Raw genomic sequence first — 23,673 nt, 5'->3', positions numbered from 1 at the left:
AACAAACCAGCCAAGAGCGAAAACAAGATCAGACGAAGGAATGGCAGCGCCGTCGAAACAGGCCAAGAGAGTTGCAAAGTCGAAAGAAATGCCTTGGGGATAGACGAACAGCATCAGCGAGATGATATTGGTTCCTGCAGCCCTCGGAGAACCACCCGCACTTCCGCCAATAGCATGGAAGTGGAGGAGATCGTGCAGTGTGCCTGCAGCACCAAGCCCGCTTTTCCACCAGGATACGCGCAGCTCGGTTGATGTGCCGTGCTGCCCAGTATGTCCCAATGCGAGCGAGGACGATGACGGGACCTGCCTGTAAGTCTATGGTTGCAACAAGACATCACAAAATAGAAGCTGAGGCGACCAAGGCGAGATGTTGGCTTCCTAGGCACGACATAACACTTGTACTATGTATGTTGCGCAATTGGCGCCCTGGAAGAAGACATCGAAGAGCTCGTCGGCGCCGGGGCATCACCTCGTCTCATGCATGGTGTGGGGGTGTCCGGGGGGATGAAGGGTGAGGAGCAGGGCCTGGGTTCAGGTAGTGCACGGTACCGGATGTCCTGCCGCACCGACGGGGCTCTCGTGTTCCCCATGTTCTCCCAGGAGCACAGGAGCACAGAAGCAAATCCCGCCTTGTGTGGCGCAACGTTCATGCAAAGCATTTGCCCTGCAACGGCGCCAGAAAAAGGCTTCCCGAAATACAGCATTGGGCGGGCAGAAGCTGCTCTGCGGCGTGCTGGATCGAGATGGAAGATGGAGGACTGTTCGGATTCGGGATGCTGCGCCAATGGGAAGCTAAAGGGGTGGGTACCCAGCTAAATCGGAAACACTAGCGCCCTCACCCGCAGCTCCTCTTTCTGAGATCCACATCCAGGTACACCCCGGGCTGCCAATCCGGGACAATCCCACTGCAGCCACAGCATGCCCGTTCGCTTGCGCGCCGCTGACCGTCGGCTTCGGCGGTCATGTAGCGATGTGCATCGGCACCATGTTAATAAGCCAATAGCGGCCGGCCGATGATCTACAGCAGGGTAAAACAAGCGTATCTCTGAAGGATTCTCAGGTCAGATATCAGGTTACAACTACGCCGTTAATCCATCGGCGGGGCATTGGCATTGGGTTCATGACATTTAATAAGCCCTAACTACCCGCCAATTCGCTCTCGGATTTATCAGTCAATAGTCGCTCTCTGGGGCTTGGGCGGCACCGCACCCTGGTCCCTGGAACTGGACCGTCAACTTCGCAATTCCTCACGAAGGCACGACTCAGCTTGTTGACACACCGACCCTTCCCTGTGCGGGTCCAAATACCGCACGAACAACGACAGGGCCGGCCCGGGATCCAGACTCTTCGCGTGGGGCTGATCGAGAAGGCAAGGTGAGAGGATCCCGCATGTGGAGTTTTTGTCCCCATTCGCCGCAAATCTACGTAGCAGATTTTGAGAAGGCCCACATCACATCCATCTTAGTCAACAACGACATGGAGCAAATGGTAAGGGCCTGTGAACCTCAAATAGATCAACTTACAACTGTACAGAGTTCCAACAGCTAAGAATAAACAGCCAGCAAAATCTGGCACCCCCTTTTCCACTAAAACAGATTAACAACATACCTTTCCTCCCCCTGCATCCCACAGCTAAGGGTACCACAGACGAAGACACTGTAAAAGCCTTGCCTAGAGCCAACACGGCTGATACTTTTCCTAATTCTGGTACCTTCCCAACCCTTCAGCTTGAGTCTTACTACCACACACAATTTGGAAACAGTCAGCCTACGCAGATGGCCTTGGCCGTCCCGATTGCCGACCCCCTCAATCATGCCCGACGACAGTCCCCCTTTTTACTCGGCCAGGTGGTCGTCGAAGAGGCAACGTCGATTGAATCAGGGTCACGTACAAGTCACCGGGGGAAAATCTAGGAGATGACACTGCTATTTGGGGACAACTAAAATAAAGTAGAGTGTGGTGCATGTCCATGCCGTTGAGTCGCCCGTAACGTTAGCGCCGGCAGGCAGCACTGCGGCGCAGGCGATGGATGGTGGCGTTCTCCATTCCCCTCCCTCCTCCACCCCTTTTATTTTCTCCCGCCCCTGAACGCCACGAGTTTTGAGGTCGCCAATGTGCGGCACAGGTTCTGATTCTGGTTCTTTGCTCAATTTTTTTTTTCTTTTTTTTCTTTTTTGCTATTTTCATTTATAAATGTCTTTTGGCTAGGCGAAGGCTCATATTCAAGTAGTCCATTCAATAAGTGTATCCAATTTGTTAGCAGTTAATCTCGTACCCAGGACAGACAGAATCCACCGTCAGCAAAGGCGTTGCTTCGTATTGCATTGAAAGCGCATCGCCTCAGCCCCAGAACTCCACCGCAGAAGCGGCGCATATTCTCTCGTGTCGGCTGTTTTCGCTGCCGTGAGTTTTGATGTTGGCAAGAGGGCGCTAACACTGTGATTGGAAGAGGAAAGGGGGCCTCAGCATCGCACCGACAACTTCTAACCTGAAGGTGTCCGCACCGAGGAAAGAATAAACAAAGGTGCGACCTAGTTGCGTTCATTCTCGCGGTTCCACCACGGATGTGCACTTCTTTCACCCCAATACCTCTCTTGAGAATGGTATATAGAAAGTCGGGAAATAATGAAATTAAGAAAATGATGGACCAGTGTCACCTTCCACGCAAGGCAATGCATGATTGATTGAACATTTGGACCTCCCAGGTCATGAATTCCCCTTACCAAAAGGACACAAGCAATCTGTATAAGCTACTTATCAATAACATCATGCTTGCGCGATCAATATCTTGTGCGTGTTGCATATCCCAGCACCCTAGGAGTCATTGCCGAAGCGCCGAAATAAAACGAGAGCAGCAGCAGCAGCAGTAACAACATCATCAACAACAAATCAGCGCAAGAAGGAGGGGAGAAAACAGTTCCAACCAAATTTCATTCCGTCATGACGACATGACCCTAGGGTCTCGTTTCATTGTTTCATGCCTCACGTCCGGCCCATCCGACTACCTACCAGTGAGCCTTCGCTGATCATGGCAGGCGGAGAAAGCTGGCTCATAGGATCGTGCACTTCTCCTTCCGCCTCCTTCTGCGACGTCTCCTGGATGCCCAGTCGTCTGACCTCTGAGAATGCGGGTCCTCGCGCGCATCATCATTGCTGTCGTACCGTCGTAGCATTTGCCGACAGAGGTCTGTAAACGCCTCATCGACATTGGCTATCAAAAGCGCAAAAACGGCGTCAGCAAGGGGCTCAGTTGAAATGCAGAAAATTATTGCACTCTGGTGACACTCACTCCGCGTCCTAGCGCTGGCTTCGTAATAAGGCGCGTCCCATCGCTGAGAGAGGGCGAAGGCCTTTGCGCGGTCGACAGCCCGCTGGTCCTCAAGGTCGGCCTTGTTCCCGACGATGACGATGGGAATGTTTTCGTCGTCCTTGATGCGGATGATGTCGTCACGGAGTGTCTCGAGCTCTTCGAACGAGGTCCTTGAGGAGATGCTAAAGACTAACAGAAAACCTTGTCCGGTCTTCATATAGAGATCTCGCATGGCAACTGGCTGGTGTTAGCATGGAAACTGTGGACCCGGAATATCAAACGCTACCAAATTGCTCTGTGCCAGCTGTGTCAAGGCTATTCGCTCATGTTAGTGGGATGCATCGGGCTTGGAATTGCAGCAACCCCTTACATCTCCAGCACAACTTGCCGTCCCTGTGCGCAACAGGCATGTTAGTCGATGCGCAGGACGGAAATCGGGGGCTACGCACATCGACAGCAATTTGTGTCCTGTAGGAATCCTCGATGGTGGGATCATAGCTTTCAATCCACTCGTTGTGGACGAACTGGGCTGTTTACAAACACGTCAGGAAAAAAAGGGGCTCCAGACTAGCAATGCGGGGTGAACAGCTGCAGGACGCACCAGTCAGGCAACTCTTGCCAACGCCACCTTAAGTAAGCAACACACGACGTCAGCAGATGCGGCATGTGATGGCATCTTGGCAAAGGTGAGGGTTTGTCGATTTTTGACAGAAGCGGAAGAGAGACACACCAGCGCCCATAACGACCACATTGAATTCCCGACTGCATTGTGCAATGTTAGCATGCTGTGTTGCAACAAGAAAAACCGTAGGGGAAAAAAAGGGGGGTGGGGAGAAAATGAGAAGAGAACACGGAGTAATAAAAACCACGAAGCAAAGAAGTCGAAGCGACCGTCAGATAGGGGGGGAGGGATTTCTTACCAAGGCTGGTAACTGAATTTCGACGGCATTGTATCCGGATCGATCCACCCCAAGTAGATCGCTGCCCAATGCGCTCAACGCTTCTTCCTCTCGCACCTTCACCGGGAAGTCTCGCAGCTCCAACTCCTCACGGGACGCCGAAAGGGCGGATGCGACGGTCACAGGCCCGGAGATTCCTACATGCAGAAATCGACCGGCAACGACTAGGGGACCTTTCGGTAAGTGTGTAAAAAGAAAGGGGGGAAAAGAGAGAGAAGAAAAGGTAAAGCGCGTGTTTCCCTGGCCAGGATTTTTGGGTCCCTGGGCAACAGACTCGAACAGGCGGCGCTGGGACGCGAAACTGGGGGCTGCGAGGCCGGGGTTTAGAGGGGCGCAAGCGCGGAAGGAAGGGATGGCAAGGCCAAAGCCGGAGCGGCAGTTTTAGCGGGCCGTGAGAATGGCAACCTTGAAGCGAGCGGTTGAGGGTTGCCGATGGCCGACTGTCACCCGTGTAGCAGGAACCGGGCAATGGAAACACCCCCGAGACGGCCCAGACGGCGTGTTGTCTGTCACGATGGGACGAGGCTCGAGTATAAGAAGACGTCCGGACGGAGGCTATAGACGCACGAGATATGGCCGGCCGTCTTGTAGAAAAGCCGCTGGAGAAAGGGAGGAAACCCGCACTGACCGTGGCGTTGACGCAACTAAGCGCGAGCGAGTGGACCGCCAACTGTCGCTAAAACTGGAGCGAATCCGGAGCTGTGGTGCTGAATTGGGTGATCGCGGGGTGTGGACGGGGTCCCGCGGCGGTCGACGGCGGGATTGGCCAGATCAATGTCCAGTAGCAGCGAATAGAGAAGAGAGGACTAAGTCTTGTCGTTCCCGGGGCCGTAGTCGCAATATACTAATCTCAATCCGTGGCCGGAAAGCTAGAACATCAAAACCACAAGACTCGTGACTCCAAGAGCGGTCATGGCGGCGTCCGGGCAGCGGGCGGGACACGTCAAAAGCTTTGATATCGGATGAATGGGAAACGCGAAGCTCGAGCGTGTCAGCAGGAGCAGCGCTGGGCGACACGGGGTCCCCGGCCTCGATTGTGTCTCGGAGGACGGCCATGTCTCTTATTTTGATTTTGTTCTTTTTTTATTCCTTTTAGTATTTTTGTTATTTTTTGGTTTTTTTTTGGGTACTTTTTGCGCGGTCCTTCCCCGATGCTCGCACTTACCCTGACAAGATCCGCAATACCTCCCTGCAGATGCAAGTGTGTGAAGCGACTTATGAAAAGTGCGCGGTGATTGGGGAAAGCGAGGCTGATGGGCGGACCGAAAAGGGACGAGTCAGGCTGCAAAGAGGTACTTCCGCGGCCTGTGCTGGTGGTGCAAGGAGGGGCACTGCTGCAGCACCTCGCTATAATGACAGCGGGGGGGGGCCAAAGCCAACCAATTCCATCACCACCCGTGTCTTGCCCCCCACCCGACAACCAACGACATATCGCTGTCCAGATGCAAGCCTTACGCAGTACACAAGCCCGGGCACACCGCGTTGGCCCAGACACAAGGGTACAAAGTCTGGTCATGCAGGAACAGATCCGGGAGTCAGTGAGCAGCTAGAGATGCGCTCAAGCGGGTTCGCAAGGTTCCGCTCCGAACCAATCGCTCCGTTCCTTTCAAAATTGCCTCCTGTTACACACGAACTTCCAGCTCCCAGCTAGTCTTCCCTTGCTTGCCAATCCCCTCCGCCACTTTCCGAGTTGTTGGGCCCTCGAGTACTCTCTGTGACGTCAGTGGTTAGTCACATAGCTTCACTTGTCGATGCTTGGAATGGAACCGTCGCGGAGCCCCGCTTTCGGACATACACACGTCGAGAACAAGCAGACGGGAACCAGGCTTGTCTCTCGGCTGGTTTCTTTTACCTGCTGTCGTAAAGCACGACTACTGGTGCAGCACTGACGTGAGCAAGTTGAGCTAGTTGGGACTAGGGGGAACCGGAAGCTGGGGGAGTAAAAGTAGGTGCACGTTGACCTGCAGGAGAGGGATCAGCTGCGGCAAAGTCGGAGTCTCGACCCTATTCGCCTCCCGAGAAATGAAAGCACGGGATGCGCAAAACGAGAGGCGCCACCTGTCTCTTACTCTGCCGCCCTTGCGTCTGCAGCATATGCTACCAATAGTAGTTCCCATCGTGGGGGCGTTCCAAGCAACTAACAAAGTCTGACAGTATCTCGAGTCGGACAAAGATTCGTTCTCTGCGTCCTGCCGGCATCTGGAGCGCCAAGGTCAATGTCATTGTCCACCCCCGCTAGGGCAGTTAGGTTACGCAGCAGCTCGTATCCTGGTAAATTGTTCTGTTGCTCCTCGAACGCGCGGCAGCGTCTCTCAGTCCGATGGGAGCTTGGTTGGGTTGAACATTTCCCATGTAGATCGTGCGACCTCGGCAATTCAGGAGCCATTCGGGTCCAGTAACCGGTGAAGCCTCGGCCAAACCATTCGTGTTCCCGTCTTCCCTGCAGCTAGATGCCTTCACCCGGCGGCCAACGGGCCAGTACCTGATGCACATCACCATGGATGCGCCTGAGGAGGCCAGTTTGTCTATCCATTAATTACAACCTAAGCCCAAGAGACCCTCCGAGTCTGCCTTGTGCTGCTACACTAGCCGTCAATCTTGAGATCTCAAAAACCTTTCCTTAAATCAATTGAGGCTTACCCCGATCTGCCTCGGGGGTCTTAGCGCACCCTATCCTGCGAGCTGATCGAGTCCCGGTATATCTCCACTTACACCCTGCCAACTGACCTTGAGACCTACACGCGATCATCCGCTGAGAGCGGCAAGCCACGTTTCGTGAATTGCGCTTGTGTATTGCCGGGCGGCGCTGTCTTCTTTTCATCGAAGCCCTTGCCATCTCCGGACTTATTACTCCGTGTCTCGCCTGCCCTGGTCCTCCGCCCGCGGTGCTTTCGGCCCTTTCTCTCGGCGAACTTGAATGCAATACCACGGACTTTGTACTCGGCGGCAACATCATCAAACGTCTTTCCCTGGGCGGCGGCATCTTTGCGGATCTTGTGCGTGCGTGCCAACCAGATCAAGTGAGACAGGAAGATTCCGATCTCAAGCAGACAACTAGAGCCCTAATCAGACATGCGTCTTACTTGCTTGGCTCTCTGACCCGCTTACCAGACAATGTAAAGCACACCCCCCAACACGTCAAACGTTCTCTGCGCCACTTCATGATGTGAGCAGGCCAACTGCAAAGTATCGGGGGTATGATCACGTACCCAACGCCATAAGCGAGAAGAAAGCACCGAACCAGTCCATGGAGAGGAAGATCTGCTTCGGTCAGCCTCCGATCCTAGCAGGGATCGGTTAGTGTCTCCAAGGAGGCTTACCCAGTTTATCCCGATCACCCTACCTCTCCGCTTCCATATTTCTCCATATGGCGGCAGAAGGCCGACCGCCAGGAGCACCGCGGCTATGACGCCCACAACCGTTATTGGAGTCGCGTTGCCATCATCGTAGATGGGCTGCCGTCGTCAGATCCATCATCCTCGAGGAAGAGATCAGTGAGTGGTACCTACCTTTAGAGTGAAGATCAACGCTATCTCGGCGCTCGCGAAGATGGAGAACACAACAATGGTCAAGAGCCAGACCCTCCATGACGGCCATTTTCTGGTGCAGAGTCAGGATCAAGGCCGGGTCAATGTAAAAAGCCCCTCAACAACGGTCCCACCTATGGTACAAAAGCGTCTGTGACCAGCTAATCAGGCAGAGGCTTAAAAAGATGTGCGGCTGGACTTGTAGAGGGATGTTGAAGTTCTGGGCGATGGCGTATACGCCAAAAGGGACGCCACCTACGATAAGCTGTCAGCCTAGAGAGCGAATTGCTGCGAGTATTGCGCTCCCCATTGTCACTCACTCAATGCCCACAGGAACATCATGTTGCCCGGCAAACCATCAGTGCTCTTTGTCCGCCAATTGGTCCATATTTGAGGGATCAACTGGAAAAGAAATGAGCGGTCGGTCTCCTGGACAATTTAGGGGTTGGGATACAGACCTGGACACACCACAATCTGTGTGAATGTCAAAGATTAGTAAACCGATATCAAGAATTTGGGTGTGGAGCATCGGTGGTTTCCGAAAGTCTTACACTGTGTTTTGTCAGTGAGCTATTGTGATGTCGTGTATTGTGCTTGTCTAAGGGGGAAAGCCTCACCTGTACCAATAGTCTACAGAGCCAAACATATGTTAACTGTTAAAGCCTCAACGGTTGACTCGTCCCAAACTTACTCCCAAAACATTGGCTGCCTATCGACGTCATGGTCAGCACACACAAGAGATGAATGATACCGAGGTCTGGATACCTACCACCGGGATTTCAGCCTGTGGCGCCATGGTGTAGATGTTGGGAGTTCTTAGGCGCCAAAGAGTGTGCTAGATTTGGTGTCACCCCCACTGTGAATAGCTCAGAAGCCAGGCGGGTAAGTATATGAGGTAGCCGAAGCGCACGACTGATCAAATCCGGTGGCGTTAGCTTCGAGGCACGGGTTCGCCCGGATAGAAGAGGCAGTATTACCTGCTATATAATTCCAAGACGCAAAATAGAAGGCAGTGCTTTCAACTTTGTGATTCTTGAAGAGTTAGCCTGCTGGTAGATCATGGATTGAAGGGTCGGAGGTGGCGCCAAGGAAGGAGGATTGTACATAGATACTGGCTCGTTGCGGTGTAAGGCTGCTTTGGCTACCTCCATGCAAGCGGGAGCAGAACAACCTCAAGTTAGCGATTGCTCTGGACACCGCTGAGATTGCTTTATTCGCATTGTGGAGGGAGAAAACTGGAGGAGAAAACGAGATGGAAATTGGAAGTCCGATGGCGGATCTGGGAAAACGAGGAGGAATATGTTCGTGAATCAGACGATAAAATGAAAGCCACCAAAGCATCCTGCAAGCGGCGCAGCTACACAAGGTCCTGAGGGTGCTGAAACAATATACACTGTGGGAAATAGTGGTGGCGGTAACTATATTTCCAATGCGTAGCACTGTAGTCAGCGGTCAAGCCCGTTCCAATCCTACGGAAACACCGTGCGTTTAACGCAGATGCTTACTAACACTGTCTCCCCAAGAATTTTCACCCACTTGAGGTCAGGCCAAGCTCACTGCACCCTCTCAACCCCCTGTTAAACCATCTCACATATTTCTCGAATTCTCGACTCCGACTCGCAGAAGGAAAGTTTCACCAGGATTAGGACTGTATCGGCCGTTTATCTAACGTATTTGGGACCTGGAACAATCCGGTTTGACCATCCGAACCGCTGCCGGCTTCCTGAAAAACGGGGCCACAGCAAGCAGCAAAATGGCAATAGAGGAGCAAACGAAAAAGAGGAAACGGCAAGATGACGGCAAACCCAAGAAGAAGCAGAAGAAACAAAAGAAGATGCGAGAGGATGAGGGCGACTTGGATGTGGAAGCAGGCGTGAACAAGGCGTTTGAACGGATGGACGGCCAACTCCTCGCCGACCACATTGCTCAGAAGACAAGCCGCTTCGGGACCGACCTCAGTCCGGTCGAGCTGTCCGATCTCTACATATCAGGTGAGTAGCCCCGGCCTGCTTCCCCACTAAGGAACACCGGCGCTAAGCAATGGCGGTCGGATGAAGCAAACGCCATCCGAGACAGCACTTCGTGGCAGAAGCCCCGGTCTCTGGAGAACCTGCCCGATTTCTTAGAGGCCTTCTCGGGGGAGGGGGAGAAACTCGACGATACATCCAAAAAGTGCGGCGCACCACACACGATCATCGTGGCGGGTGCTGGTCTTCGCGCAGCGGACCTGGTCAGGTACATCACGAGCCTCCTGCACACACAAGTCTCAAGGCACTTGCTTGCGTGTCTGCAGATGTGCTAATCTTCATCAACAGAGCGGTCAGGAAATTTCAGAAAAAAGGGATTGCTGTGGCAAAGCTGGTAAGAGATTGCCCGCCCTAAACCGCAACATGCACAACGAAGCTGACGGGGTGTGTTCATAGTTCGCCAAGCACTTCAAGGTTGAGGAGCAAACATCCTTTCTCAAGAAGAGCCGTACGGGGATTGCGGTCGGCACGCCACAGCGGTTGATCGACCTTATCGAGAACGGTACTGCTACAAGTTTGTCCCTGGGAGGGGATATCTCTTCGCTAACCTCTCGTCTAGATGCGCTGTCACTTGAGAATCTGAGGCGGATAGTGGTTGATGCCTCGCACATTGATCAGAAAAAGAGGGGCATTCTGGACATGAGGGAAACCATGATGCCCCTTGCGAAGTTGCTGTCGAGGGCCGAATTAAAAGAGAAGTACACGGACACAGACCATCATATCGATTTGATCTTCTACTAGATACCACAGACCCGAATGAACTGTCCGTGCATGAGACCATCACCCGTGTAGATCAAATGACAAGCGGATGAAACGTTTTCGGGTGTAATTGGATGCCGAGGTCAAGGTCGGCAAAGTGACTTCATCTGGGGGCAAGCACATGGAAATTCCAAGTCACATTTGGTGAAAAAAGATGGGCTCATTCTATTCGCTGTAGAGCTACAAACCGGATCTAACTCAGCTGGCACCATTCAAGCCACCTAGCTGAGCGAAGACTTTGGCTCCAATGTTTGCTTTCTCCCGAGCAATGAGCACACTCGTCTTACGGAGACGAATTGAAGAGCAAGAGAGGTGCGTACCACAACGGGATGTGCGACAACAAATCTTGCGGGTTCACCATACGCTTTGAACAAAATCTGTTAGCCAAGTGTCCATGACCGAGACAGGATTTTGTGATTTGAGGAGGAATGGAGTGTTGCCGTAGAGGTTCAGAATATGTAAGAATGACTATCATATGTCCGCCAGATGTAGCAGCCCCGGCGAAAGGGTGCCAACTGTGCGGTATCAATCGCAAATTACGCTCATCATTACGACGGCAGGGGTGTGTGTGTGTGTGTGTGGATGGAACGGGGGAATGATAAGAGAGAAACAAACGTACCCTTTGTCATTTGTGTCCCAGACCGGTCAAGGTCCCCATGAGGTGCCCGGCCCCCGATGCCCAGCTCGAGACTCGGCCACATCCGACTTACCTTCAGATCACTCGTCACAGCATCTGCAAGCGACGGCTGATACGGAATGAACGAATTTGACATTCCCTTGCGAGAAATCCCTCGACAATTGCCGGCGCACAAGGCGCCGTCGGGCGGGAGCAAACCTGAGGCGAATCAACCTCGAAAGTTTTGGTTTGTTGCAAAATGGAAAATTTTGGCAGCGAAAAACTATTTTGGGTTGTTAAATTCCAGAATCGACTTAGGTAAGCAGTCCTTCTGGTGGGGTCGATCGAATCCGCAAATGCCAGCAACTGCCAGTCGGCCCGCCAGGACAAATCCACTTGTGATGGCGCAGGTTGGGTTCCTCGCAAGTGAACGGTCGGCACCCATCAACTCGGAGCATCCGTTGACTTGGTGGCCCCATACGGCACGGCTATGGTGAGCTTGGGACCGATAGCGGATGGCATGACCCGATCTCACTAGCTGCCACCTCCCCAAGTGTACGTGTACAGTGCAAATCACGATATAAACTCGAAGGAATTGGCGCCGGAAGCGCAGTAGAAAGCCCGATATCAATAGTGACAAGTAGCAAACTAAGATAAGACAAATCAACACACTGCTCGTCGATCACACAATCATCGAGGTCCCTCCCAATTCTGTATCTGACCCCCCTCCCCCCTTTACCCCTCCCGGTCTGTACTCAGCAAGCCACTTCAGAGACAAGGCGTCCGGCAAACCCAGCAAACACTCCCCTCGAGAACCCACACCTCCCGCCCTTCCTTCGCACACTTCGGGCATCGAACGCCGGGCATCAACTACAAAGACGACGTTTGTATGTGAGTAGGGTGCGTAGAGAAAAAAAGAAAAGATGCTCGCCGGCCGACAGACCAGCTGAGGTCCGCCTGTCACATAGGACAGGATATGACTTCTCGCCCGTCGTCTGAGGCATTAGAGGCCCAGCTGCTACGCCTGGATTTTTTTTGGGGGGGGGGGGGAGTGGTAGGAGTAGCAGCAGTAGTGGTGTGGGGGCCGAGGAAGGAAGGGGGAGGTTCAGGTGATCATGGGTTGTAGGAAAGGGGGGGTAGTAGAGAGAAAGAAAGAGGACGTACCGCTGTGGCCTTCGTCGTGGATTCGGACATGATGGGGATGATGATGGTGGGGGGTAGATGTGAGCTGTTTCTTCCTCACCGTGGGCGGTCGGTTAATGGTGTTCTGTGTCTCTGAGGGCGGGCGAGGCTTGACGATAAGTAAGGAGAAGAAAGGTGGAGCAGAGGCGTTTTAGGAAGCCCCAATGTAAGAGACTGAGGAGGAAGGTGCGCTGGGTAGGGGAAGGGTGAATGGACTCTTAAATTGCCAAAGTAGCTGGGGATGTAAGTCTGCGGTGGAATTCGAGCAAGCAAAGTTGGGAGGGTTCACCAAGCTTTTATGACTTTTCTGGCTCCGCCGCTGCGGACTCGGTGTTCAGGATAAGTGTTCATGGTGTGGAATTAGCGGTCAGATGGAGGATGGGAAGTAACCATCCAGTGTCCCTGCTCGAGGGATTCGTCTTTGGTGCTCCCCTTGCGATGCCACAGAAGCATACGGAAATTGCGGGTCAGCGCATATCGTGGCTTGCCGGTGTCAAACAGTCGATTCAACTTGATAGGGCACAAACTCCGTTGTGTTACGTTGTGTCGGAGTGATGTAGTGCTGTGACAAACAAAGTCTCGAGCGAACTAGTTCGAGAAATGACGGAGAGATTACACCGACTTGGGAATTCCGGCTGCTTAATGGTAGATTGTCTCGGTCGAGCGCCATAGTCAAATGGCTCAGTTGGATATTTTCAGCCGTATATGTCGAGATGGCCTGATTTCATCACCCGAGGAAAGAGGGTGCCCCCCGGGAACGATGGGGTGATGCTAGGGCTATGCATTCGATTCCGTGCCAGAGTGATAATGCACTCTACATGTCGATAACGGGCCGCTGATCCCAGGACCTTTCCACAGAGGTTTGACGGATCATTTGCTCGAGAATGTGCAAGGTACCTCGAAGAGCGCCGGTAGCGCGTACTGGCAGAAGACGGCGACCTCGGACAGAAATGCACAATACTGTAACACACTGCTGAGACTCGATCTGCCGCGGTCCATAGTTTCTGCCCCTATCCGGGATCACAGTCTAGAAAATAAGCCGGGAACAGAGCGTTTGCTCTGCAAGTGGTTGAGACATTGTCCTGTCCGCCCCTGCAACTATCCGACGCCATGCATCCTTCTTCCGGCCAAGACACAACAAACAAAGATATGCTCCGAAGCCGATGACAACCACGCGAAGAGATCATCTGCATGAAAACGAAACTAGCAATTTGTATCCGGGTATCCTGCGCTATCCCAAAAAGCCGCTCTCCGTCCTGAGCGTATCCCAAAGATCCCCCAGCCGGTAAAGATGATGATATCCCTCCCAAAAAGCAATCATGTTGCCGCGGTGTGAACCGAACCCTCCATACTCCGAAACCAAGCCCCGTTTCATGCAATAGACAAAGTGATTAAAATAGAAGAGGAGAATATTGCCAGAAAATCGCCAATGAAAGATATCGGCAAGGAAGACTGCCGGTGTCTAGAAGGACACATCATGCCCGCACCTCCTTCTTGATCTTCACAAACAACTGCCCGTGGCATTTCTTGTTTGTATCCGGAGCCATGAGGTCGATGCATCTATACCCAGGTTGGAGCCGATCGAGACGGATGCAGGCCCATGCAACCGGTTTATCGCGGATATTGGAGCTGTGGAAGACCTTGAACCTATATTTGCAAGCGTTAGATGGCATCACAAATCATTCGCTGCGACAAGTGCCGCTCACCTGAGGAAACTAAGCTCCTCCACAATGTCCTGAACGCCGTTGAATCTCAGGTTGGGAACATAGAAGCCCCAGTCGGGATGTTCCGTCGAGCTCCGCGACGTCCAACGGACATACTCCTTCTCCTTGTGGTGTGGCTTCTCGACGTGCAGCTCCACCTTCACCTTGGGACGGAATTTCTCGTCCGCCCTGACGCCAACGCCGGCCCTTTTCGAATTGCTGTCATCGCCCCAGGGGAGGAACTGGCCGGCAAGGATCTTGATTTTCAGATCCATGCTCACGCGATGTGAAGCACTAGTCGATTTGTCGCCGAGAAGCTCGGGGGGTTTGAGCACCCAGCCGTTGGTACCGGCAAACATGGCGTTATTGAGCATCATGCCCTCGTCCGTCTTCTGCCAGTTCAAGGCTACCATCTGCACACCTTTCCGCCAGTGGACCGTCGGGTCTGGGTTGCTACTGTTGAATCGAATTATAGGATTTGGATATATCCGCATGAAGAAGTCTCGGTTGTGTGCAAGGACTCTCTGGAATTTGGAGGGGCACTTGGTGAGGTCGTCGAAAGCCTGTTCGCTCAAGCTGAAGATGTGGCTGGGGGACTTTATGTTCAGGGATTCCACGTCGTCATAATGCTCGCTGTGAGTGTAGACGGCCAGAGCCGCGAGTGCTTTGCAGATGGGCGGCTTGTTACGGATCCCGCGGGTCCGGCCTCGTTCGACTTCGACGACCTCGTCCTTGGCTCTCATATTATCCGAACACTTTCCCTTGTTGTCTGGACGCTTCGCTTTGCCGTATAGCTCGTTCAATCTAGCTAGGATCTTGTGACGGGGTTCTGACGGCTGGGATTGTTGCTCCTGCGCATCATTCGTGATTTCGACCTTGACTTCATTGCCGCACAAGTCCTTCTTCACCTCCAACCTCTTGACCTTGATCAGGATCTTGCGTTGCAGCTCTTCCAGCCGCGGCTGCCGCTGATGAGGATCACAGTTGTCCAAGGGCTTGTCGAGCAGCATGTCGCCCCATTCCTGCTTCATGATCTGCACCATGACTTCCTGCTGCTCTTGGCTCGCGCCGACCTCGAGGCTAACGATGATTGGCAGCGGATTCGTCACAAAAGCGTGGTCCGCGATAACTCGGCACACCTCCCGGAATCCCACGGTGGATGTCATGGTTCCGTGATGGTGCACCACCGGTTCGACGCCGGGACTCGATGCAGGTGGCTCCCCCAATCGTTCGAGGTGCTCGCTCAGATCCTTGGGATCCAGAGTGGTGCTGCTTTCGCCGGGGTTTGGTGCTGCGAAGGCTGTCTGGGTAGCGCTTGGACTACGGCCTTGGCGGCTCGATCTGCTACCCATGAGCGCATCGAGTTTCTCTCCGACAAGCTTGGCCGAGGCCGACGAGAACTGTTTCCGGTGTCCTGGTTTCGGTGACCTTGACGGCGTGCGGGAAACACGCGCGTCGAGCCTGTCTGCAGCTGGCTGGGCCGAGGCCGAAGAGAACTGTTTCCGGTGTCCTGGTTTCGGCGATCTCGACGGCGTGCGGGAAGCAGACCCGTCCCACACGTCTATCTCGATGCATCGGCATCCATTCTCCAGCGCAACGCGATACGCCTCGGTCGAGCTGTCGGAGGTGAGCTGATTGCCTGTAAGGTAGGTATTGTGGCTGCTGCTGATGAAATAATGGGTGATGGGTTTGGACATGTCGATATCGTCTTGCCTCGACCTCCCAACCGCGTGCCACACTGCCGCGTTGCTGCTCCAGGCCCAGAAGAAGTCTTGAAAGGTATATTCGTCTTGTGTCAATAGGTCGCCAATGTCGACGCCCTGCTTCTTCTTGATGTAGGCAGCGAAGTCCTCGCGTGACAAGGCACGGTTCTTGCCTTTAGCTTCGTTGTAGAGGTACTCAACATGTCTCGTGACGGACTCTCTATAACCCCGGTATTTGCCACCAGCGATGGATGTATCCTTGTTGGCGATGATGCTCCGTATGTTTCCGCCGAGCGATCCTGCGAGGAAGGCAACATTAAGCATGGCACCTTGGCCCGACGAATCCAGCTTTATTGTCAGGCTCCTTTTTATACTCCTGAGTGTCGTCGTCCTCCGGGGGACGCAGGGCGAAGGGTTCTTGTCCCTGCGGGGCTGGAAAGGTGCAAGACCTCGTTAGCGATCTGCTAAAACGCCCCGAAATATCGATGCGAGGAATACATGCCTTGAAACACGCCATTTTTGTGGACGGGGTCGCGAGTTGGCAAACCAAAGTTCAATGTGTGTGTGTCGCAGCCTCGTGATTCCGGGAACCGAGACGACGCCGGGCGTCGCTCTGTACAGTATCTAGATGGAACCCCCGAGCACAGGCGTAGTTGGGCAGAGGAGGAAGCCCGCCTGGCTGTTGGACCAACGGTCACAAACAATTCCTGATGAGGGCCAGTGCGAGGGGACAGAACATTTAGAAACACAAACGGGAGAAGTCAGAGGACATGGTTAGGGGAGGTAAGCTATAAGAAGACGGGCTCCTCTGTCAGCAATACCGAACGAAGGCTCAGCGCCTTGGCGCGGAGCCTCGTCTCTCACAGGGTGCTATCGGCCAACCGATCTGGCAAAGCCCCACCGCCAATGGCTGTTCGGCCGTTCTTAGTGGCCCAGGGCCGTGGTTCGGGGCTCTCCAAACTAGTGTAAAAGCTGATCCTTGTCAAATTCCAGGAACCAGACGCAACTAGAGACGCTCGCAGGGACCAGCAGAATACCGCACACAAGCACGTCAGACGATGGGGGGTGGGAGGGGAACAAACGCATTGTCTCATCCCGCCAGGAGGTCATTGTCATGTACAACTAGCAAGATGGAGGGAGGATCTCGACAGGCCCCATCTACAGATTTCGTGCTGCAGGTAGTATTCCGTACAAGGCAGTGTTCCGACGAGAGTGGGTCATTTTCCCCCCAATTCCCTCCAATCTCGGTCGCCTCGACGCATCTCGCTGCAGGACCCATCAGCCCTAAGGCGTCCGCTCCGCCTGCCGAATCACGAATCCAGCAAGGGCTCGGCAGCACCGACTTGGGCGCCGAACCATCGGAGCGTGGCTGTGCTGCCCACTTTGCCCGCTTGCCTCGATCCCCAGTCGACGCCTGCGACGTTTCTACTCGGCACCGGCCGTGTCTTGAACCCTTCACTGAGTATCGAACAGGACGCTCTATGTTGGAGTTGGTCCTGCAAGCCTGCAAAGCGCTGTTTGCCGACCGATGCATGAACCAACAACATGATCGGGGCGAGCGCAAGCGGGCACCTATCCCACCAGCGAGCCAGCGCCAAACCTTGGCCGCCACCACCCAATCGCCGGGGGCTGCCAATCACGTCTCACCACCCTGAAGCGTTGTAACCGGTAACCTTCTGCAACCTAAGCAACGCCTAAGCCACTCAGAGGCTTTGGGGCACAGCACCGGCACCGTCCCCGCTGCAGTGCGGGGTGTGTTCACTGGCCGCCACGGACAGCCATAGTCGAGGCTCATCAACAAGTACTATCCAATCCGCTCCAGAGTTCATCGAACTCGCAGCTGAATCTGCTGCACGGGCACAGCGAGAAAAAGAAAAAACATTAAGACAACAGCAGCAACACTGCCAATGCCAGAGCAGCAAACATTGAACACCATCCGTTCGTGCGCATCTCTTTGGTTCGCAGCATCTGAGGCTCGAGAGATTGTCCAATCAGCAAGCGCCATGACATTTTACGCCAGAGACACAGCCCGTTGTTTGCTCCTCCACGATACCTTAGGCAGCCACGTCCCAGGTTTTATCCCACACTTATCCGGGGGAAGAAGGGAGGCGGAGGTCGGCGAGGTGCCACCAACAAAAACAAGAAACGATGGCTGCAAGTCTACGGCAAAAACGTGACCGGTTGCCCGACCCGGCCCCCAGGCCCGTATGACGACCCGGGGGAGGCAGTTCACTCACACCTCAGTTCTCACTCTCATCTCTGCCCCTCATTACAAATCCATTTAATCATGATTAAATTGGGGCTGATGCACCAGGTGCGGCGGGGACATCATATCATCTCACTTTATAATCTCTCGAGCACATGGCGATCTCGTGTGAAGACACTGTTTTGCATAAGACTCCTTAATACACATACTAAAAGCCTTGTTCTAAACTTGTTGATTGCTGCACCTCCGTTTGCCTCACCCACAGTCAGCTGCCAGACCAACAACGCCCAAACGTTACAGGCATTAATAATCAATGTGTTCCTCATACAATTCAGGTCAATGCTTCCTTGTCCTATATGTTTGGTCTTTTTCTCTTGATTTCGCTATAGTACAAAACCTTGCCACCTCGATGCGTACTTTCACACTGCCCATTTTCTCCTTGGTATCAATAGATGGTTTGTTTCGCTGCCAATTTCTCAAAATCTGAGCCCACACCGTGTCCCGAACCCAGGAGAACCCAAGAAAAGAAGCGCCACCCAATCCCAGTTCCCAACTCCCTGTATCTACTGTGCTGTGATCCTTATCCAAAGTCTAAACAACGTAGTGGGCCATTTTCGCCCAGAATGGGTAAGGACAGGGAAGAAAAAGGATGTAGATCTGGCCCGGTGTTCCCGAGCCTAGGGGACTCGGGTCGTCATTAGAGTGTTTAAGGAAAATAATTGCGGATAGCCAGTTCGGGGTCGTAATGACCGATCAATCCAGGATGAGTGCTACACACGGGAAAAAAAAAAAAAAAAAAAAAAAAAGGAAAAAGAAGGGTTGAACAAAAACACCACCCATGTCTGGATACCATGACGCGCAACCAAAAAAAAGATCGACAAGGAAAGAAAGCAATGGTTTATGCCTACCAGAGGATATCTTGTCCCCTGAGCGGTTTCAGCCCCAAATCGGGGCGTTGCGGTATGCGGGCGAGTTGTAGCTGTGAAGCACGCGGTAAGGCGGATTCGGCCCGTATGCGTGCCTATTGCCCATGCTGCGGTTCCGGTAATGACCTCGCGGCACGTACGGCGGATAAGCGCCGTTCTGATACCATTGCCCGACCGCCGCATCGAGCTGGCTCCTGCTCCACGTGGAAGCGGCATCAAGCTGTCCCCGAGCCCGGGGATCGTATACCGCCTTGGACGGAGCAGTGTACCCATTGGACATGGAGGGCGGGTAGCCATATCGAGGCTGCCACTGCCGGTGACTGTAGCCGTCGTAGCTTGCGCGATGCCTCAGGGGCTGCTGGACCGTCTGGATCTGCCAACCTTGGGCGCTGCTTGGGCGCTGCACGCCGTAGCCGTCAAAGCTCTGCACTGAGGACATGGAATTCCGGCGGCTGCCTCCTGGGGTGGATGTCTGAGAAACCAGATGGGCCATGCCATGGTCGGTCTGCACCTCCCAGTTAGGAGACCTCTGCAGAGAAGATTGCCGGGCGTGGAATTGCCGAAAGGACATCAGCCGCCGGGGGTCCATGGTAATACCGCCAGGGGACGAGTGTCCAGAGCCACTTGCTGTCCCTTGCTGGTTCGAGTAGTGGCTGCTGATCGTCTCCCTGCTGCCCTTCCTTGAGAGAGGTTGCGCAGCTGGGTAACTCTGAATGCTTTCCCGGCTAGCCTTGCGACGGAGGCTGCTGGTAGATGACTCTGACCGCAACGGCGGCGGCACGCGAAGTGATAACGGCCTTCTTGGCGTCGCGCTGGCGGGGGTCATGGACTTGCTGTCCATGGACATTGCCTTGGCTACCGGACTCGGGATGGGAGGCGATGGGAGAACCCCGGCCGAACTCAAACCCATTCCACGCTCACCCGGTAGTGTGAGGCTCATGGTCCTCCCGCTCGGTTTAGTTGCGCGACCGACAGCCTGGGTATCAACCGCATGAGCCGAATCAGCACGGCGGATGCTACTTCCATGCACTACACCGGCATCAACGAGAAGGGGCTCACGACCGAGTCTCGTGACCGTCCACTCTTCTACTGATTCTTGACGAACCGGCACCGGTTTTCGAGATATCGACTTTCTGGGGATAACATGCGCTGCAGCGTTGGCGATGGAGGCCGGCACTGACTGCAATGTTTGTTTCCAAAGACCTTCCTTGGTCTCGGATTCCCGCACCGTGTTGGCAGCCTGCATTGAACTTACGGCTTCCAAACTAGCTTCGATACTCCCCACGCTGAAAATAGTCTTCAGCGTATCTAGGCTAGAGCGAGACTTTACAGCCAGTCTCTTTACTGTCGTGGGAAACAGGCCGGTATGCTCTTGAAGTCTGTTTTCAACCTCGCGTGGAACTGACGGGATGCTGTTCTGCTCAAGAGCGTGTGTCGCGTGGACTGTCGGCGGCCCGGCAGCAGGCCGACGAGTTCCGCTGAGAAGCCGCTGCAGTCTCCCGGGCTTCTGAGAACCGCTTCCAATGCTCAGGGCAGAGCTTGACTTGTCTGATCTCACGGAGCCCGCGCTCCCTGGAGTTCGAGGCATAGACCCCGGCGGCGCCAGCCCCCTATCACCAGGTCCATGGCTTATGATGGGGTTCGGGATATGCCTCGCGGCCTTGGGCATGCCGGCTGTACTTGAGTGGTTGTTCTTTGCCGAGTTGTGGGTGGAAACTCGCTCACTCGGAATGACGCTGGGCTTCGGTGGACTGATTACGGCATGCTGGGGCGTGTCTTTTGGGGGTACCGGTGGTGGCGGGGCTTCTCTCTCCGGCGCTACCGGATAGTGTCCGCCGGCTTGGCTTGAGGCCGACCCGACTTGTGCACCTCTCTCGTTCGACTGGGACAGGCGCTTTTCCAAAGAAGGTACTAATTGGCTCTCAGGACCTTGGGCTTTAGTCTGGAATGAGCGCAAAGACACAATAGAACTGTATCCCGAATCAGCCTTGGTCAGCGGCTTATGAGTTTCGGATGAAGGGCTCGATGTGGAAATGAAGCCACTGTCAGTCCTCGTAAAGACGGCTTTGCCCGCATCAGGCTCAACTTTTGGGTGCGGCGGCTTCGCATTCGGATCCAAACGGACATCCAAGACTTCGACCGAGGAGTACTCCGGCTGCGGCTCATCGTCGAAGAGCTGGTCCTCCAGAGCAGTGACCTTAGAGGTGGTTTTCAGCGGACTTGCAGGCTGAGAAGGGTCCGGTGATAATAGTGGACTGAAGCTGATCTCGGAAAGGAATTCGGGCACGGCATCCGGGCTCTTAGGTACGGAGCCTGAGCCCGAGGCATTGCTCTCGGCTACTTGATTAACAAACAGGGCATTGGGTGGCCGGGATTGTACGGCATGCGGCCGCGGCGACTGCATGGGAGGCCCTGCGGCTGCCACAGCTGCGACATCATTGTCACGAGCTTGCGGCTCTGCGAAATAGTCGTCTTGTCCGCTGACATCGCCCACAGCCGCTCGCCCGTGGCCGCGTCCCATCCCGACATCGGGGGTTAGGGGGCTAGGGGAGCCGTTGGTGATGCGCAGCGACCCGAGCTTAAAAGCGCCAATTGATTGATACTGTTCCTCGCAAGGTGTCATTACTCGCGGTACGGCATCGGGATTCTGAATGCGGGGCGGCATTGACACGATGCCGCTCCTGTACGACTCGAACGACTGCTGCCGGGACAAGCTCGGAGTCGCTGGATGGCTGTGGCGGAAATTCAAGGTTGGTAGCGCTGGAAGGTCTCGAGCCGAACTTGACCGTGTGGCCACGCCGGGTGTCTGGATTATCGACTGTCTCCGAACCGGCATATAGAGCGACACATCCGAACTTGCGCGGGTGATGGTGGCGCTAGGGGGGTGTGCCGGGTTGGAACTCTTCCACGTGGTTTCCGTAACCACCGTCATCTTGTTCTCGGACATGGCTGTTGCGTGTTCCAGGGGCAACTCTTCTGTCAGATTCAGCAGGCGCTTAGCCTCGTACGACGTCAGGTTATAGTTCCACGAGGTGCGAGAATCGAGCTGCTCTGGCCGACTATACACGGAGGGGAATGGTCAGCATCGGGCAGTTCGACGGCGTGGAAACCTCGGCACCTACTTGTCAGGACTCGACTGTCCATAGTACGCCACTGCGGACTCGTATGTCATCGAAGACGTCCTGGACAGCCTGTCCACAAGCCTCGAGCCCGGCCCGACACTGTGGTTCCGCCGCACAGTGCCGGTGGTAGCCCGGGATGACCTGGAACGGAACAAGCGCCGTCGTTTGGACTCTTTCTGCGCGCCCGAGGTCGGATCAAGAGGCGGGCCGCTCTCGACGCGGCGTTCGAGGTCCGCAAGCGCTTCAATTGGCGACACTGTTGTTGGCGCGGGGACGACTGTCGGGGACTGGGGCGGAGGATTGGGCAGCTGTGCATTGGAAAGACGACGAGGGCTATTTGAGAGAGTACTGGGGCTCAACAGGCCGGCTGTCGCATGATTGCCCGTCTTTGGCTTCGACAGCTTCTGGGATGGTCTTCGAGGTGGCTCAGTGGAAGTCGGCGTGGACTGAGCGTTGCCCATGATGCCGGGCGTGGGTGGGGGCAGGTTTTTGCTATGCGGTTATTGCTGCTTCCATGCCGCAAGCCCGCAAATCCCACCCGTTGGTCAAGAACGGGCAACCGACGGCTTCATGTATGGGGTGCGCGGAAGACGGTAATAAAGTCAAGACACGGATGCCGGCCGGACTATTCAGAAACGGCCCGCAAGCGCAGGGGGGGGGGGGGAGGAAGACAAGGATGGCCAAAGGGGCCAGGAGCAACAGCAGTTCAAAAAGAGAGACGCGGCCGGTCTGGCTCACTGGGCGTTTCTCGCCGTTTCAACGACTGGGCTAGATCATTGAGGAACTACTCGGCAAACTACCGAACCTGAGACGCCAGAACTCGAGAGATGGGAGAGGGTTGGGGAGTAGAAAAGGGCAAACTTCCGAGCCGGAAGCGGTCGCCTGTAAATCCAAGGCGGATGTTACAAGACGTGCATTTTGCACCTTCCCAAGCAAGGATGCACCCAAGCAGGCAAGGAGCTCCTGGTGGGGCAGGATGCCAGCTTCCTACACGACACCTTATTCGGGGGTAAATAATCCTAGTGTAGCAGGGGGCTGCTGTTAGGTGCAACACTGGAAACTGCCAGAGAATGCATGGGCACCTTAAACAGTCACCCTTGGCCACGCTAGGATTATCTACCCAGAAAGAGGTGTACTGCACAGATCCGGAAGCGGGTCCCGCAGCGCCAGGGCCGCTAGCGTCATAGGAGATTTAGACGAGCGCCCAATTCATCATCGTGTTCATTGTACTGTAGACGTACTGTAATTACGGACACGAACGTCGAGACAGCGCGGAGGAATTGAAGAGCAACTCTTGAACGAGTCGTGAAGACCAACTCGGTTGGACATAGGAAGTACGGCAATACAATGTGTAGTGTATGCACACCCCTTGGTCTGAGTTGTATGATCACTGCCCCCCCGACCTCCTTGCTTGCTTCCGTCTGCTTGGCCAAGGCCTCGCCAAGGCTCATTGCCGGAGCAGGTAAAGAAAAGCGTTGTTTACCTGCGCCAAATTGCATTTTAGCGTCCCATCAAAGCGACGTGGGCAGAGAGGGCTGGGGTGTCGAAGATGCTACAGAAGGTTCTGTGCGCGCATTGTTTCCCTACGGTTGTTTCCCAGCCGGCAGGGAGCTGGGGACGAAGACGCCGGACA

General features: G+C 54.5%; 4 protein-coding genes across 4 annotated transcripts; 1 reads left to right on the top strand and 3 right to left on the bottom strand.

The window, feature by feature from the left end:
• Positions 1-3,050: 3,050 nt before the first annotated feature.
• RSR1 (Ras-related protein rsr1) lies at positions 3,051-4,259 on the bottom strand (the record flags this gene model as incomplete). The annotated part of the gene is made up of 8 exons (XM_071057882.1): positions 3,051-3,211; positions 3,290-3,547; positions 3,597-3,625; positions 3,681-3,703; positions 3,760-3,839; positions 3,912-3,938; positions 4,041-4,072; positions 4,231-4,259. 8 exons carry the CDS (start codon positions 4,257-4,259, stop codon positions 3,051-3,053), a joined length of 639 nt encoding a protein of 212 aa, XP_070913983.1.
• Positions 4,260-7,004: 2,745 nt separating this feature from the next.
• On the bottom strand, positions 7,005-8,138 carry MFIFM68171_02459 (uncharacterized protein; the record flags this gene model as incomplete). The annotated part of the gene is made up of 7 exons (XM_071057881.1): positions 7,005-7,323; positions 7,378-7,426; positions 7,479-7,530; positions 7,590-7,724; positions 7,779-7,869; positions 7,931-8,051; positions 8,117-8,138. The coding sequence occupies 7 exons, from the start codon at positions 8,136-8,138 to the stop codon at positions 7,005-7,007; spliced, it is 789 nt and encodes a 262-aa protein (XP_070913982.1).
• Positions 8,139-9,549: 1,411 nt separating this feature from the next.
• Positions 9,550-10,564, top strand: cms1 (the record flags this gene model as incomplete). Its single annotated transcript, XM_071057880.1, has 5 exons — positions 9,550-9,787; positions 9,854-10,031; positions 10,112-10,157; positions 10,220-10,325; positions 10,383-10,564. 5 exons carry the CDS (start codon positions 9,550-9,552, stop codon positions 10,562-10,564), a joined length of 750 nt encoding a protein of 249 aa, XP_070913981.1.
• An 8,364-nt stretch (positions 10,565-18,928) lies between these two features.
• MFIFM68171_02457 (uncharacterized protein) lies at positions 18,929-22,501 on the bottom strand (the record flags this gene model as incomplete). Its single annotated transcript, XM_071057879.1, has 2 exons — positions 18,929-21,977; positions 22,041-22,501. 2 exons carry the CDS (start codon positions 22,499-22,501, stop codon positions 18,929-18,931), a joined length of 3,510 nt encoding a protein of 1,169 aa, XP_070913980.1.
• Between the last annotated feature and the right edge of the window lie 1,172 nt (positions 22,502-23,673).

The sequence above is a fragment of the Madurella fahalii genome (assembly GCF_045866475.1).
Source record: "Madurella fahalii IFM 68171 DNA, scaffold_1, whole genome shotgun sequence".
Classification (NCBI taxonomy): domain Eukaryota; kingdom Fungi; phylum Ascomycota; class Sordariomycetes; order Sordariales; genus Madurella; species Madurella fahalii.
The sequence above is the reverse complement of the archived record's forward strand: the minus strand, read 5'-3'. Positions and strand labels throughout refer to the sequence as shown.